General features: G+C 46.5%; 1 protein-coding gene across 4 annotated transcripts in view; it reads left to right on the forward strand.

Annotated features, from left to right (window-relative positions):
* LOC125454145 (hyccin 2-like) overlaps positions 1-12,822 on the forward strand; it is a 51,849-nt gene extending 39,027 nt beyond the window's left edge. For 3 of the 4 annotated variants that reach the window (XM_048534604.2, XM_048534606.2, XM_048534603.2), the window contains 5 exons: positions 1,305-1,421; positions 2,862-2,949; positions 3,402-3,561; positions 3,936-4,058; positions 8,562-12,822. In XM_048534604.2, coding sequence (XP_048390561.1) covers positions 1,305-1,421; positions 2,862-2,949; positions 3,402-3,561; positions 3,936-4,058; positions 8,562-9,082 — 1,009 coding nt within the window. In that variant the 3' untranslated portion in view covers positions 9,083-12,822. The remainder of the gene's footprint in view (positions 1-1,304; positions 1,422-2,861; positions 2,950-3,401; positions 3,562-3,935; positions 4,059-8,561) is intronic. The other variant, XM_048534607.2, reaches the window with a different exon arrangement.

The following is a 12,822-nucleotide window of genomic DNA, read 5'->3' on the forward strand; positions in this document are numbered from 1 at the left end:
GACAAAATATTGTACTAATTGGAGTCAAACATTTTTAATTCTGTTTGAAGGATGTAGGTGTTGCTGGCTGGGCCAGCGCTTATTGTTCCTCCCTTGTTCTGGATAAGGTGATGGTAAGCTGCCTTCTTGAACTATGGCAGTCAATGTAGTGTAGATACATCTATGTACCTAGTATAAAGAGAGATGTGAGTCAACCATTGCACCCCCAGGACATCTCTGGGAATTCCTCAGAATAGTGTCATAGCTCCAACCATTTTCAGCTGCTCCATCAATCATCTTCACTCCATAAGGTCACAGTTGAAGATGTTTGCCGATGATTGCACAATGTTCAGCACCAATTGTGGTTCTTCAGATATTGAAGAAGTTAAAAATCCGATTCTCAGAAATGCCCATTTGGTTCACTGATGACCTTTAGGGAAGGACGTCTGCCATCCTTATCCAAGACTCACAGCAATGCGGTTGATTCTCAACATTTCTCTGGGCAGTTAGGGATGGACAGTAAGTACTGGCCAGGCCAGCGATATCCATGTCCTGTGAAAGAATTTTTAAAAAACTATGCGTGACAAAGCAGTTCGATTGAGGACCCCATTCATGTTCAACAATCACTCCCTTCATCTCACACACATGGTGTCAGCAGTCTACACTGTCAACAAGGTGTACTGCATCAATTCATCCTTTGAGAGCACCTTGCAAACTCTTGCCCTCTATCCTGTAGAAGGACTATGGCAGCAGCTACATGCAAGTTCCTGTCTAAGTTTCATGCCATCCTGCCTACTAAATATAATCGCCGTCCCTTGCTGAGTCAAAAGCCTGGAACTCCTTTCCCAACAGTACTGTGTGTGGCCCTACACCTTGGGGACTGCAGTGGTTCAAGAAGGTAGCTCATAATCACTTTCTCCAGGGTGATGAGGGATGGGCAATCTATATTGGCCTAACCAGTGACATGCACAATCCCATGAATCAATCAAAAAAGAAGTCTGAGGACACAAGAATGACAGGGAATGGCCACTCCATTTACTGTGAAGTTGTGAAATTCATTGTGAGTGCTGCTCATGTGGAATTTTAATTGCTTGTAATTGCTCTCAATCTTCAACTGAATCAGCATTGCAACCAGAGATGTTCAGGATCCGTATTCTATTGGGCTAAGCCACTCACTTTATGAACCAGAGAGGCCTAATGTACAAATCTTTTCTGAACTATGCTTTCTATCGTGGGTTAAAATTTCGGTGCTTCATAGCCACAGCGGAGTGCTCCATGTCAGTAAGATGCCATTTGCTAATATCTGCCTGTTCTTCCACCATCAGATTGTGTATTGCTGGTTTTCCACGACAGAGGCAGAAGCTGTGGAGTGAGACTTGTGGCCGGGTTATGCTGGACCCAGAGTTCATGGTGCAGCTGTTGACGGGTGTTTATCATACAATGTGAGTACAGAAAATGAGGGATATGCTTGGTTTTGTCAGATGCTGTATCAGCTAGTCATCACTGCCATAACCACCAGTAAATCCAATGGTTATAAGTACTTCCTCTGTGTTGACTGGCATTGTTATGGGCCAGTGTTCATTTTGTCCTGTACAGAGCAGAGAAGGCCATTAGACCCCTCGAGCCTGCTCCACCACTCTATATAAAGATCATGCTTGATCTGATTGTAACTTTGGATCCATGTTCCTGCCTACCCCCGATTACCTTTCACCCCTTGCTTAACTAGAATCCATCTACTCCTGCCTTAAAAATATTTAAGGACTCTGCTTCTGCTGCCTTTACAGGAAGGGGGCTCCAACGTCCTATGACCCCCTGTGAAAATGTTTTTTTGTGCTTTAAAGGAGCAACTCTTGCTTTTTAAACAGGGATCTCTAGTTCTAGGTTCTCCCACATTAGGAAACATTCTCAGCACATCCCATCCTGAAAAGGCCCCTGAGGATTATATAAGCTGTAATCAAGTGATCTTTTACACTTCGATGGAGTTACGTGGAGTGTCATGTTGGCTTGACCTCGCAAGACTTTAGCTGGAATCCCCAGTAGCCAGGCCCCTACTTCTGAACGGCATCACACTGCCTTTCGCTTCTCGCGGTCACAGGTCTCACCCAGTTTCATCCTCATCTCAAACACATCACCAGAGCCTCTGGGGGTGAATGTTGCAGCACCAAATGAGGCCATTAATCCTTGTCTCCATCTCCTCTTCTCACACAGTCCCCGGAGACCAAGATTGACTTTATTTCCCACACTGGAGTTTGTTAGGCCCTGGGGTGACTAGACAGTCTAATGCAGGATCTGCACACCCTGCTGTGGATGGGACAGGTGATAGTTTGAGGAGAAGACTGGGTGGGAGACGCTGGTTTTCACACAATCCTTCCACTGTTTGTGATTGGCCTTTATTTGGGCCTGTCTGTGATGCTCAAGGCAAATCATGAATCCTTGCAAGAGCAGCCAGCCTCATCCGACTTGCTCTGCAAATGTATTTTTCTTCCAGGAATTATCCAATTATGCGTAATAAATTGAAAACGGAGGTTGATTCCATTGCACGCTGAGTGGAACCCCAACCCTAACCGCTTACTGTGTGAGAAAAGCATTACCTCTTGCTACCTTTTGGTAGTCACCTTCTAAGCTGGTGTCCCTGTTCTCATTCCATTTGCCAATGATGTCCTTCAGTGAAAAGGGGGCACGTTGAACTTCCAACAAGACCTAGGTTTAACTCAAAGGGATCACTGTCACTTCCTCTGCCGGTGTGTTACATGTTGTGTTGGTTGGGTGGTGTGGAGTAGTGGAGGCCGATAAAGTGCAGAGAACGGTTTGAGTTGGTGGAGCTTGGTCTGCCAGTAGAGTCTAATCTTGGAGATTTCCTCCTTTTTTTCATTTCTCTGCAGATACAACGGAGAGTGGGAGCTAGGCCAAGAAGCACTAGAGGACCTCCTGTATCGTGCACAATTAGAGCTGTATTCTCAGCCACTGCTGGTATGTCCATTATCATTGTGAAACCCACAGCACAGCCCCATAAGGGTGCTGTAGAACTGTACTTCTTCATTGATCTTCATTCATCTGAACTGAGGTCATGAAGGTGCTCCAGAAATGTAGGAAGTGTCTTCTGCTGTATCTGGAATGGGAATGCTGGGCTGCTGCCCTTTATTTATTTAAAATACTGAATTCCGCTTTCGCTCAGTTTGTAAGCAAAGCCTCCCAAAGTAGCACAGGGACCCTTCCGCCTGAGCAAAGCAGCTCTCAGGATCTGTGTCCCGTACCAGCATCACCATTGTTCTGATTTTTTTTCTCCCATTACAGGGCTGTCTGTCTGCACTAATGCTACTCCCAGTTTAAACGTGTACCTGATGCACAGGTACGTGTGATGTGAACGAACTGTGCTTCTTTGTTAACCTATGCTCTCTGATCTAACCTTGTTTTCCCTACAGGTTGCTAACGCGATGAAAAGCTCATTGCCCTTTGATGCTCCTGACATTTCCAAGGTGGGTAGGAAGTGTCTGAAAGTAGAAGTGACCCCAACAGTACCCAGGATATCTCGCACTGCCATCACCACGGCCTCTATACGAAGGCATCGCTGGAAGAGAGAGGGTGAGCAGAGTTGGGTCTTGGCACTACTCTGGATACAGGACATTAGTTTTCTACCATCTCCTGCTGTATCAGGAATGGGAATGCTGGGCTGCTGTCCTTTATTTATTTAAAATACTAAATTCCACTTTCTGTCAATTAGTAAGCAAAGCTTCCCAAAGTAGCACAGGGACCCTTCCGCCTGAGCAAAGCAGCTCTCAGGATCTGTGTCTCGTGCCAGCATTACCATTGCTCTGATCTGCATTGTCTTTCTTCATTTGCTGTCTGGTCTGTTGTCTCTGCCCACCCCTATCCCGCGTAATGTTCACCTCTTTCCCCTCCACTTCCTCCCCTTTCTGGATGGGGGGAAGCACTAAATATTTTGTGTTGAATCCCAGATTGTATAGACCTCACGGTTGATGTTGAGTCAAGTGGCCCCACCTCCCTAATTTGTGACTCATCTGGATTGGCTGGAGAACGCGAGTGGAATGGGGAGGGCACACGAGTATCCCCCTGGCTCGGTAAGCGGGACCCCCACGTCAGTGACAACAGCGGGTTGGCCTGAGATGAGGAGGGAGAGCTCAGTGAGGATGCTGGAAGCCAGCCCGTGACTATTTGTCTCCCTCCCTCCTCCATCCAGCATGGCTGCCATCCTTCCCAGTGGCTGAACCCACTACTCTGGGGTGTGCTGATGCATTGCCTCTTACCCAGCCAACACGAGCAGCAGGTCAGGTCGTATCATTGTCGTGCTGTGCTGTTGCTGGCCCAGTTTTCCCTTCTTTGCACTCAGCTGCTGGGACGAGCAAGCATGGCGAAGAGACAGTCCAACACTCTGGTTTGAAGGCTCTCCAATCAGGCTGCTCTTGCTGACTGACTGCATGCTTTTCCCCGTCCTGCATCTCATTCACCCGAGCCGCCTCAACCACGCCAGTCCATTTCCGGGAGTCTTGCTGCGGATTGCTGAGACGGTTCTGGCCTGACTTTCCATTGTTGCACCAGTATTGCAGCTGTTGTCTTATCATTAACAATGAGGAACACATTGCAATGTCACCAAGAACATCTGTTTTTTTAATAAGATTGCTCAGGTGCTGAGTGAAGTCAGTGGCTTGACCTGTCCTTAACCCTAAACTGGCCTTTCCTAATCCTTCCCCCACACCTCTCTTCCATTTTGTACACCTACCTTTCCAATGTCCTCATGGTGGATACAGTTGCAGACTCAATGGACACACGCACACTCAGTCCACCCCCAGACCAGGATATGGCCACACTGTGAATATTGGCAGAAAATTCAGCTGGGCTTTTTACAGCCTGACCCCTCTGAGCAATGTTGGCTACTGCAGCCAGCAGGAGTCACCGGGCCATGGTCAGGAGCTGCAATCCCAGTTAATTACCTCCCTCAAACCCCCTCTCGGGTCAAGGTTGTGCTCCAGAAATCAGCAGGGACTGAATGTCGAACCATTTTATTGTGCATTGTGGGTTCAGACTGTCAATAATTCACAGAGATGTGGGTGGTGGAGATCAAGTGAGATGAAGAAAAGTTGTTAGGTGGGGAGGCGGGTGACTACCAGTGATTGGGACAGAGTTGAGTGCTGGGGGGTGCAGGGGTGCGAGTGCCAGGTCAGTGTAGCACCAGGGAGTGAATTATTAGAAAGTGTGTCACAGGACAGGTACTCTGATGCCAATCTGAACGACACCCCCACCTTTATTTTCTTTTGCTGCCCTGGTTGAATCTGCAGCACACATTTGAGGATTTCTTTGCTACAGATGCTTTTGGTGAAATGTCATTAATTTTAAAACCTCGGTTTCATGATATTTCCTTAAGAATTAATTACCCTTCTCCTCCATTTAATAGGAGTGGTGACAGGTTTAGAAGTAAATGTTACATTTTAGTTCCCTATCAGGCTAACTAGGAGTGTTTGCAAAAGCTCGCAGCCTGCTACCCTTTGAATCTGATTCCTGCTGTTGCTGGATGGGGAGGCTGCAGTTTTTTTTTTACTTTGATATGGATGCCTTGCTGCATGTCTGTGTATGTGTGCTTCTCCTCACTATGCTGTGTACTACTTTTAGATTGAATGCATGGACAGAATATAGAACTGCTGAGGGGAATTGCTTTATTCTGGCTCTGTGCTTTGTTCCGTCTTTTCAGTGTTGCAGTGTGTGTTTAATCAGATGTTAATATGCTTCTGAATATTTATTGTGTTATAGACCTCCTAGAAACAGCTCAAGTTTGATCTAAAGCTAAGTACTTGCATCAAACTGAGTTTATCTGCACCAGAGCATCAACCTACCTGGGCTAGAGAGGAAATGTTCTCCTTTTGGATTTGACTGCTATTACAAGGACGGAACTTTTAATGCAAGCAAAATCTTGCCTTAATGTTTTATTTTAAACTTCCCTCCAATTTCAACTTGGAAATAATTACCTTCATTGCATCCACACTGAAAATGTTGAACCGCTGGACTTCAATTTTACTTCCCTTGGACTTCCAGAAAATGTTTAATCGAATGAAAGGTTTCAAATTAACCTTAAAGACCAGATTCGTATTTATATAGCACCTATCATAATCTCAGGAGATCACAGAGCATTCTAAGAGTGGTGACTGTTTTAATTTTGGGAAACGTGCAGCCAACATGCACACAGCGAGCTCCCTCAAACTGCTATATGATCAAGACAAAGTAATCTGTGTTAGTGATATAGGCTAAGGAGAAAAAAAATTGGCTACAATATTGAGAACTGCTTCTCTTTTCCAAAGTAGTGCCATGGAATGTTTTTACCGCTATGGGCCTTGCTTTAAAGCCTCATCTGACCTGACAATGCAGCATTCCTTCAGTACTGCACAAAGGTGTCAACCCTGTTGTGGGCTGAAGTGGAGTTTGAATCTGTGGCCTTCTGGCCTTTACTCTGTACCCCCCCCCCCCCCCCAATGGCCTGACGTTTGAGTCCCTTCACTCACCTATATCAGCTGTACATATTAATTATCAACAATCCTTGAGCATTTTTTTCAATCAGACATTCATCAACTAGACCGTTGCTAGGTTTAGATGCTCTTCATTCTTATGAGATGTTAGTTTTGCTAACAAGGCTGGCCTTTTATTAACTTTCCTTAGTTGCCACTGAACTATTGCTTCCCCAAGCCTTTCACGGGGCAGTTAACAGTTGACCATGTTTCTTCATGTCTGGAGACAAATGTAGACCAGAGCAAACCAAACTGGCAGATTTCCTTCTCCAGAGGACATTAAAAGATCTTAGGAAAACCTCACCGGTTGCACGGCTGACTTGTAACTGCTCCTGTCGATGACTGCTCTTGATCAGTCACGATCTATGACATCCCAAGGCCATCTGTTGTGGAGGTATTTCTGTCTTTTCTCCAAATCTGAATTCACACTGCCCGGTGAATACTGCCCAGTGCGTAGGGTCTGCCTGAGTGCTGGATCCGAACAGATCCTGTCCCCAAAATAAACAGGCCACTGAGGAACAAGTTCAGCCCAGTTTAAGTAGGTGCCTCAGAAGGAGTGAGCCCACGATGTTCCACATGTGATGTTCTCGCTCCTCTTCTATGTCCCCAGTGCTCCACCATTGACAGCTGTTACTTCAGCTGCTTAGGTCTTAATTTCTGCAAATCCCTTCCATAATATTTGGTCCCTCCGAACAGATCCCGCCCCAAAATAAAGAGGCCTTTAAGGAGACAGTGTGAACCAGGCTCCAGCTGCCCTGCAGCATACAGAAGCCTGAACACACACGAGCAGGTTCAAGAACAGCTTCTTTCTGGCCATTATCAGACCGTTGAATGGACTCGCCTCAAATAAATGTAACCTGTATTCCTCTAAGTCTTTTGGATCTGTACATCCTTTGCTTGCTGTGATCTGCCTGCACTGCTTGTAAATAAAACTTTTCACTGTAGTTCGGTACATGTCACAATAAAGTCAGTGAATCAGCATCTTGCTGAGACTCCTTTGACAGAAACTCCCAAACTAGTGAGCTCTACCAGCTGGAAGGACAAGAGCATTAGGCATATAAGAATGTTACCCCCTGTAAATTCTTCTCTTAAACCACTCAGCATCCTCACTTGGAAGTATATTGGTGTTCCTTTAGTGTCACTGGGTCACAATCTTGGAATTCCCTTCTCAACAGCATTGTATGTCTATTTACAACACAAAGACTGTGGCAGTTCAAAGAGGCAGCTCACCACTACCACTGCCAGAACTAGTAGGAATGGCTTTATAACTGTTGGTCTTGGTAAGCGGTTCCCACAACTCGGGAAGCAGTTTTTTTTTTTAAAACCCTCTTTCCTTCTCATTTTAAGGTACATTTTAAAATTGACATCTTCTGCCAACTTGGCTTAGTGTCAAATTGTATTTAATAAAATTTTGCCTTTCAGATAATTGACCTTATGAAGGTGCTATATAAATGCAATTTATATTGTCCTTCTAGATCCATGCACTATTTTAAACTTGATGATGAAACAAAGAAACAGGAGGTCATTCTGCGCACAGCGTCTTTCTCACCATTCAGTTATATCATTGCTAATCTGTACCTGAATTCAATTTCTTCATCTTAATTCCATATCCCTTGAGACCCTGATCCAATTAAAACTTAGCCACCTTAGTCTGGAAAATTTCAGTTGACCATCTGACCTGCCCAATCTTAGGAGACAATGTTCTGTGATCTATTGTGAAATAATGTTCCCTAATTTCACTCCTGCCACATCCACCTTTGAACCTTGTCCCCTTCCACATTGATAACTGTGTGATATTATGTGGTCTGTGTGTGTGTCTCAGCAATGGAGTCATTGGGGTGTGTGTGTGTTGAGCTCTGTAATGTGTGTATCTGAGTGTTAGCACAAGTGGAATGTGTGTTTGGGTGTGAGAGAGATCATTTGGGGACAGTGGAGTGTGTCGTGCGTGTTTCTGAGATTGTAGAGTTTGGGAGTTTGCGTCTTTCTTGCTTTGTCTGGGAAGCTGCTGTGCTGCTACTTGAGAGTGACTAGGGCCTGAAGCTGCTGCCTTGTGTTTCTGTCGTTCCTCAGATCAACACGGTGCTGCGGGTGGGGAGGACACCATCCAGCTGACTGATGCCGATGAGGGATTCTCGTCGGGGGCCTCCAGTATCAGCCAGCCCAGCGGCTCCAAGAGCAGCAGCCTGAAGAAGGGCCCCCGGGATCAGGCGCTGCTGCTGCTGAGGGCCGAGGGAGCAGCCGAGTGTAGCCGGGACCCTGGCAGCAGGAAGCTGTGCCCGACCCGCTCCGCCGCGGACACCATGGATCTCAGTCCAGCCAAGAGACACCTGCCACCGGCTGCTGCCGCCGGGCTTGTGCGGACGGCCAGCACGTCCTCCACCAGGTCCTTCGAGCGGCCGAGTGGGAGCCAGGCGCTGGACGGCAGCTCCAACCTGGTGCATGGTAACTCCAATAGTTTCTCCACCATCAGCCTGCAGGAGGAGCGGCTGGGCCGGACTGCCGAGGCCAAGGAGCTGCTGTCCCCGGGGCCACCTCTCACTAAACAGTCCCGGTCACCCAGCTTCAACATGCAGCTCGTTTCCCAGGTGTAGGAGGCCACTGACCCTCCCCAGCCTCACCACGCCTCTTCTCCCTACCCACCAGCTCCCCTTTCCTGTGCCCTTTTTTGGGTAACATTTTCCCCCTCCCACACCCACCCACCTCCCCTCTTTTTAAACACTACTCTCCCCAACCCATCCATATCACCCCCCCCATCCCCCCCAACCCCAAGTATAAAACCCCTCCAATCTCAGCCCTCTGTAATTCCGACTTGACAATTATTGGTGAGGCAAGAAGGAATTATTTTGTGCTGGGAGAGCAATAAGAAAAAGGGAGCCCGTGTCTTTCCAGGCAGTGTAGACTTGTGTGTGTCCCTCCCTGCCTCCCCTCCCCCGGGTGATGTGCAATCTCTATTTTGATAATTGTCCTGACTGAGGTTTGCTTGGAACTGATCTGGTTCGATCAGACCTGTCTGCCATAGGCGATCCTTCGACATTCCCAGCCTTGCCCTGATCTCGCCACTCCTCCCCAGCCCCCCTCACCCAACCAGCCTGACCCTGATTTACCCCCTTTCCTGCTCTCTCTGCCGCCTGTCTGCCCGTCCAAACCCACCCTCTTCCCTGCCCTCCTCAAAGCCTAACCCTGACTACCTCCTTCTGTCCAGCCTACCCCACCACCTTCTTCACAACAAATATATTCTGCTGCCTTCAACATTCTTAATGCCCACAGCTACGGAATGCATTCGTTAAAGTTAATGGGGAAGCGATTTCACCCCGCTTCTTTCCCCCACTCCACCCTCACCAAAGAAAGATAATATTGCCACAACTAGGGAGCATCTCTAAAGGAGCACTGATAAACAGAGCAGGGAGTGTCTCTACAAGGAGCGCTGCAGAACTTTAGCAGGAAGCATCCCGAAAGGGAAGCACTGATAAACCAAGCAGGGAGCATTTCTAAAGAAGCACTGGAAACATAGGGAGCATCGCTAAAGGAGCATTGAAACTCAGCGAGCCTCTCTGAAGAAACACTGTGAGTGTTTATGAAGCAGTTGGAGCAAATCAAGGAGCGTGGCTTATCCATCAGAGTACTGTCAGAGCAGAGGGTGAATATGAGAGTGATGTCTGATTCACTCTGTGCAAATCTCCTCCTCCTTTGGGGACAAGCCCCTCGTACTGTTTGCAACGCTGTCCGCTTGTCTTGTGTATTATAGGTTTTGAATTGGGGTAGTTATCTATGTTTATTGCAAAGAGACACGGCTAACTTAAAACTGTCAAATGGGTGGCAATCTCCGAAAGGAAGGTATTCACAGTGGCCTCCAGATCAGGTTCCTCTGTGTCACATGGTGAATTGGACACTCTTCCCACTGGTTGAAAAAGGCATATTTTACAGCTTCAGACATCCTGTAAAAGTGTACCTTCACAAATGATTATCTGAACATCAGATCTGGGGCTTGCTAAGTGAGGATTGTCCATGGTGAGCTGGGAGAATACCTTCAGAACTCAAAATAGCAAAAAGAATGTCCATCCACTCGTATTCTGTATCACTCTTTTTTTGTTCTTATTTTCTTTCTACGTGTTACATAGTTGTCCAGGGCTCTCAGACACATTGACCATTGGTACTCTCCAGTAGCCATCATTTGCCTGTGAACATACACAATGAATTGACAGCATTATGCAACTGTGGGTTAAGCTCAGTCAGAGTTCAGCATTACATTCTCTTTTAGCACTGGTTACCAATCTCATCGCTGATCTTGCCCAGGGTATATCTCACTGTGTATCCATGTCTGTATGTGTGTGTGTATGTGCGTGCGAGTTTGTGTGCATGTGTCTGTTTAAACAGTGTTTGTGTCTGTACAGACTTGGCACCTACTAATCGACAGATGATTTTCACACTCAGATATGTGTGCACACCTTTCCCCTGCGTGCTGATGAGGGAGCTGCCTGTGAGCTGCTGTCTTTGTTCAGCTCACATCAGTGCTGGGCCCTGCTGCTTTAACTGAAGTCCTTCACTGTGGGGTAAGAGCCGATTCTTGCAGAGGTTCTGGTGGTAGTCTTAATGGTGAAGGTTTTTAGTATCTCTGACCGTAAGGGCAGCATTGTGTCTTTTTTTAAAAAAAAAGATTCCTTTGACTTGGAGCTTTCCAATTACAAAAAAAGCTATAATGCCAGCCTTATCCCAAAAAGCATTCCCTGAAATCCAACCCACAGTGCTTCTGGAGTGGAGTGTTCTCAGACCAGAGCATTGCTGGAGTCAGCTGTTCTATCCAATTTGCATTTGCTGGAACCGGCTTGACAGAGGTATTTCAATGCAGAAAAGACAACTTTCTCACACTGGCCATAAGGGTCCAGTCACCCTGTGTTAATACTTGGGTCAGATGTAAGGATCCGGACACTGTATACACCCTCAGGCCCAGTTACAGAGGGCTATTAGTGCCTGACTTTTTGCTGCTGATAGAATTTATTGCTTTCTTTCTAGGGTGTCCCTCTGCCTCCAAAGATACCCATTGTTAAGCTCAACAGCAAGGTGGCTGTTGCCCCAGTGACCAGGAGTTGGCGTTTCCTTCTGGGTCTCTCTTTACGCTCTCTCTTCCTTTTTTCAGGACTTGTGCTCCAACTTTTCTGTAAGGGGATGTTTGAGAATTCACTTTTTTCACACAAAGTATGCTGCCAGTTGGAGAGTGTCCCTCGAATAGCGGGGGCCTCCTTCCAGTTTGGAGACTGACTTTGAAGGAAACACAAACACCATGCCAGGCAGGGATGAAGTTTAAGCTTGACCTTTTAAACTTGGATTTGATTAGGCTGCAGTTTTGTTACGAAAGGCAAAGAGTCAATTCTTAGTGAATGTAATTTATCTGTATATTGAGGTATAAATTCAAATGATTTTCTTTTGCACATTCTGATTTTACATTCCATTTAAGAGCTGGTTATATTGTCCTTCACTTTAATCGTTTCACAAGTGACCCGGGTGTGATCTCACTATCCCAGAAGAGGTTGCAGTGGATTCTGAACCCTCTTGCTCCTGTCTGATCCCCAGTAAAATGGAGGTTAACTGGATGGTTTTCCATGTTAACAGAGCCCCATTACCTCTCGCCCCATCCATCCCCTCTGCTCCCAATTCCACACAAGTGCAGAGAGCTGTGGAGTCTTGTTCTCTGTGGAAATTTAATCTGCTTTGTGTGTGTGCGCGCGCGTGTTTGGTCCTCAGTCTCGGTGCTCGTGAACAGAAATCAACCTATTTTGCCCAAAGAATGTTCGAGTGAAGCGCAAGGGTGAATCCAGTGAGATTAGAGAGGTGGACGTGACTGCAGTGTGCGTCTGTGTAACTGCTAACTTCATGGGGGAGGGCTGACAAGTTGCCTGCCTTCCTTAAGGCCTCCATTTTAGCTGAAGTGATAAGCAGCAGACCCACACCAGACTTCCTACTCTCCTAAGGGCCTGTAGATTAAAACCAGACCTGAATGTTTCCTGTGTTCCTGGCAGATGCTCAGAGACAGGTCTCTGAACTGACGGTTCAGAGAAGTGAAAGTGCCATCTGGCGGGAAGTCAGGTATTGGTGGTTGAGTCGATGCATGTAAATCTGTCGTTCTTTGAACAAAAAGTTTTTTTTAAATTAAAAATGAACTATACTGTTAATGTAAGAGATGTGAATGTGATCTCGATCTTGTAAATACCTGTCACAGATTAAAGATTTTAAATGTGTAAATACAGGTGTATAAACATTCAGATCAGTCTGCAATGCAGAGAAATTATTAATCTGTAATCTCAGTACCTGGAATAAATACTGTGCTGTTTCTGGA

The sequence above is a fragment of the Stegostoma tigrinum genome, chromosome 7 (genome assembly GCF_030684315.1).
Source record: "Stegostoma tigrinum isolate sSteTig4 chromosome 7, sSteTig4.hap1, whole genome shotgun sequence".
Classification (NCBI taxonomy): Eukaryota; Metazoa; Chordata; class Chondrichthyes; order Orectolobiformes; family Stegostomatidae; genus Stegostoma; species Stegostoma tigrinum.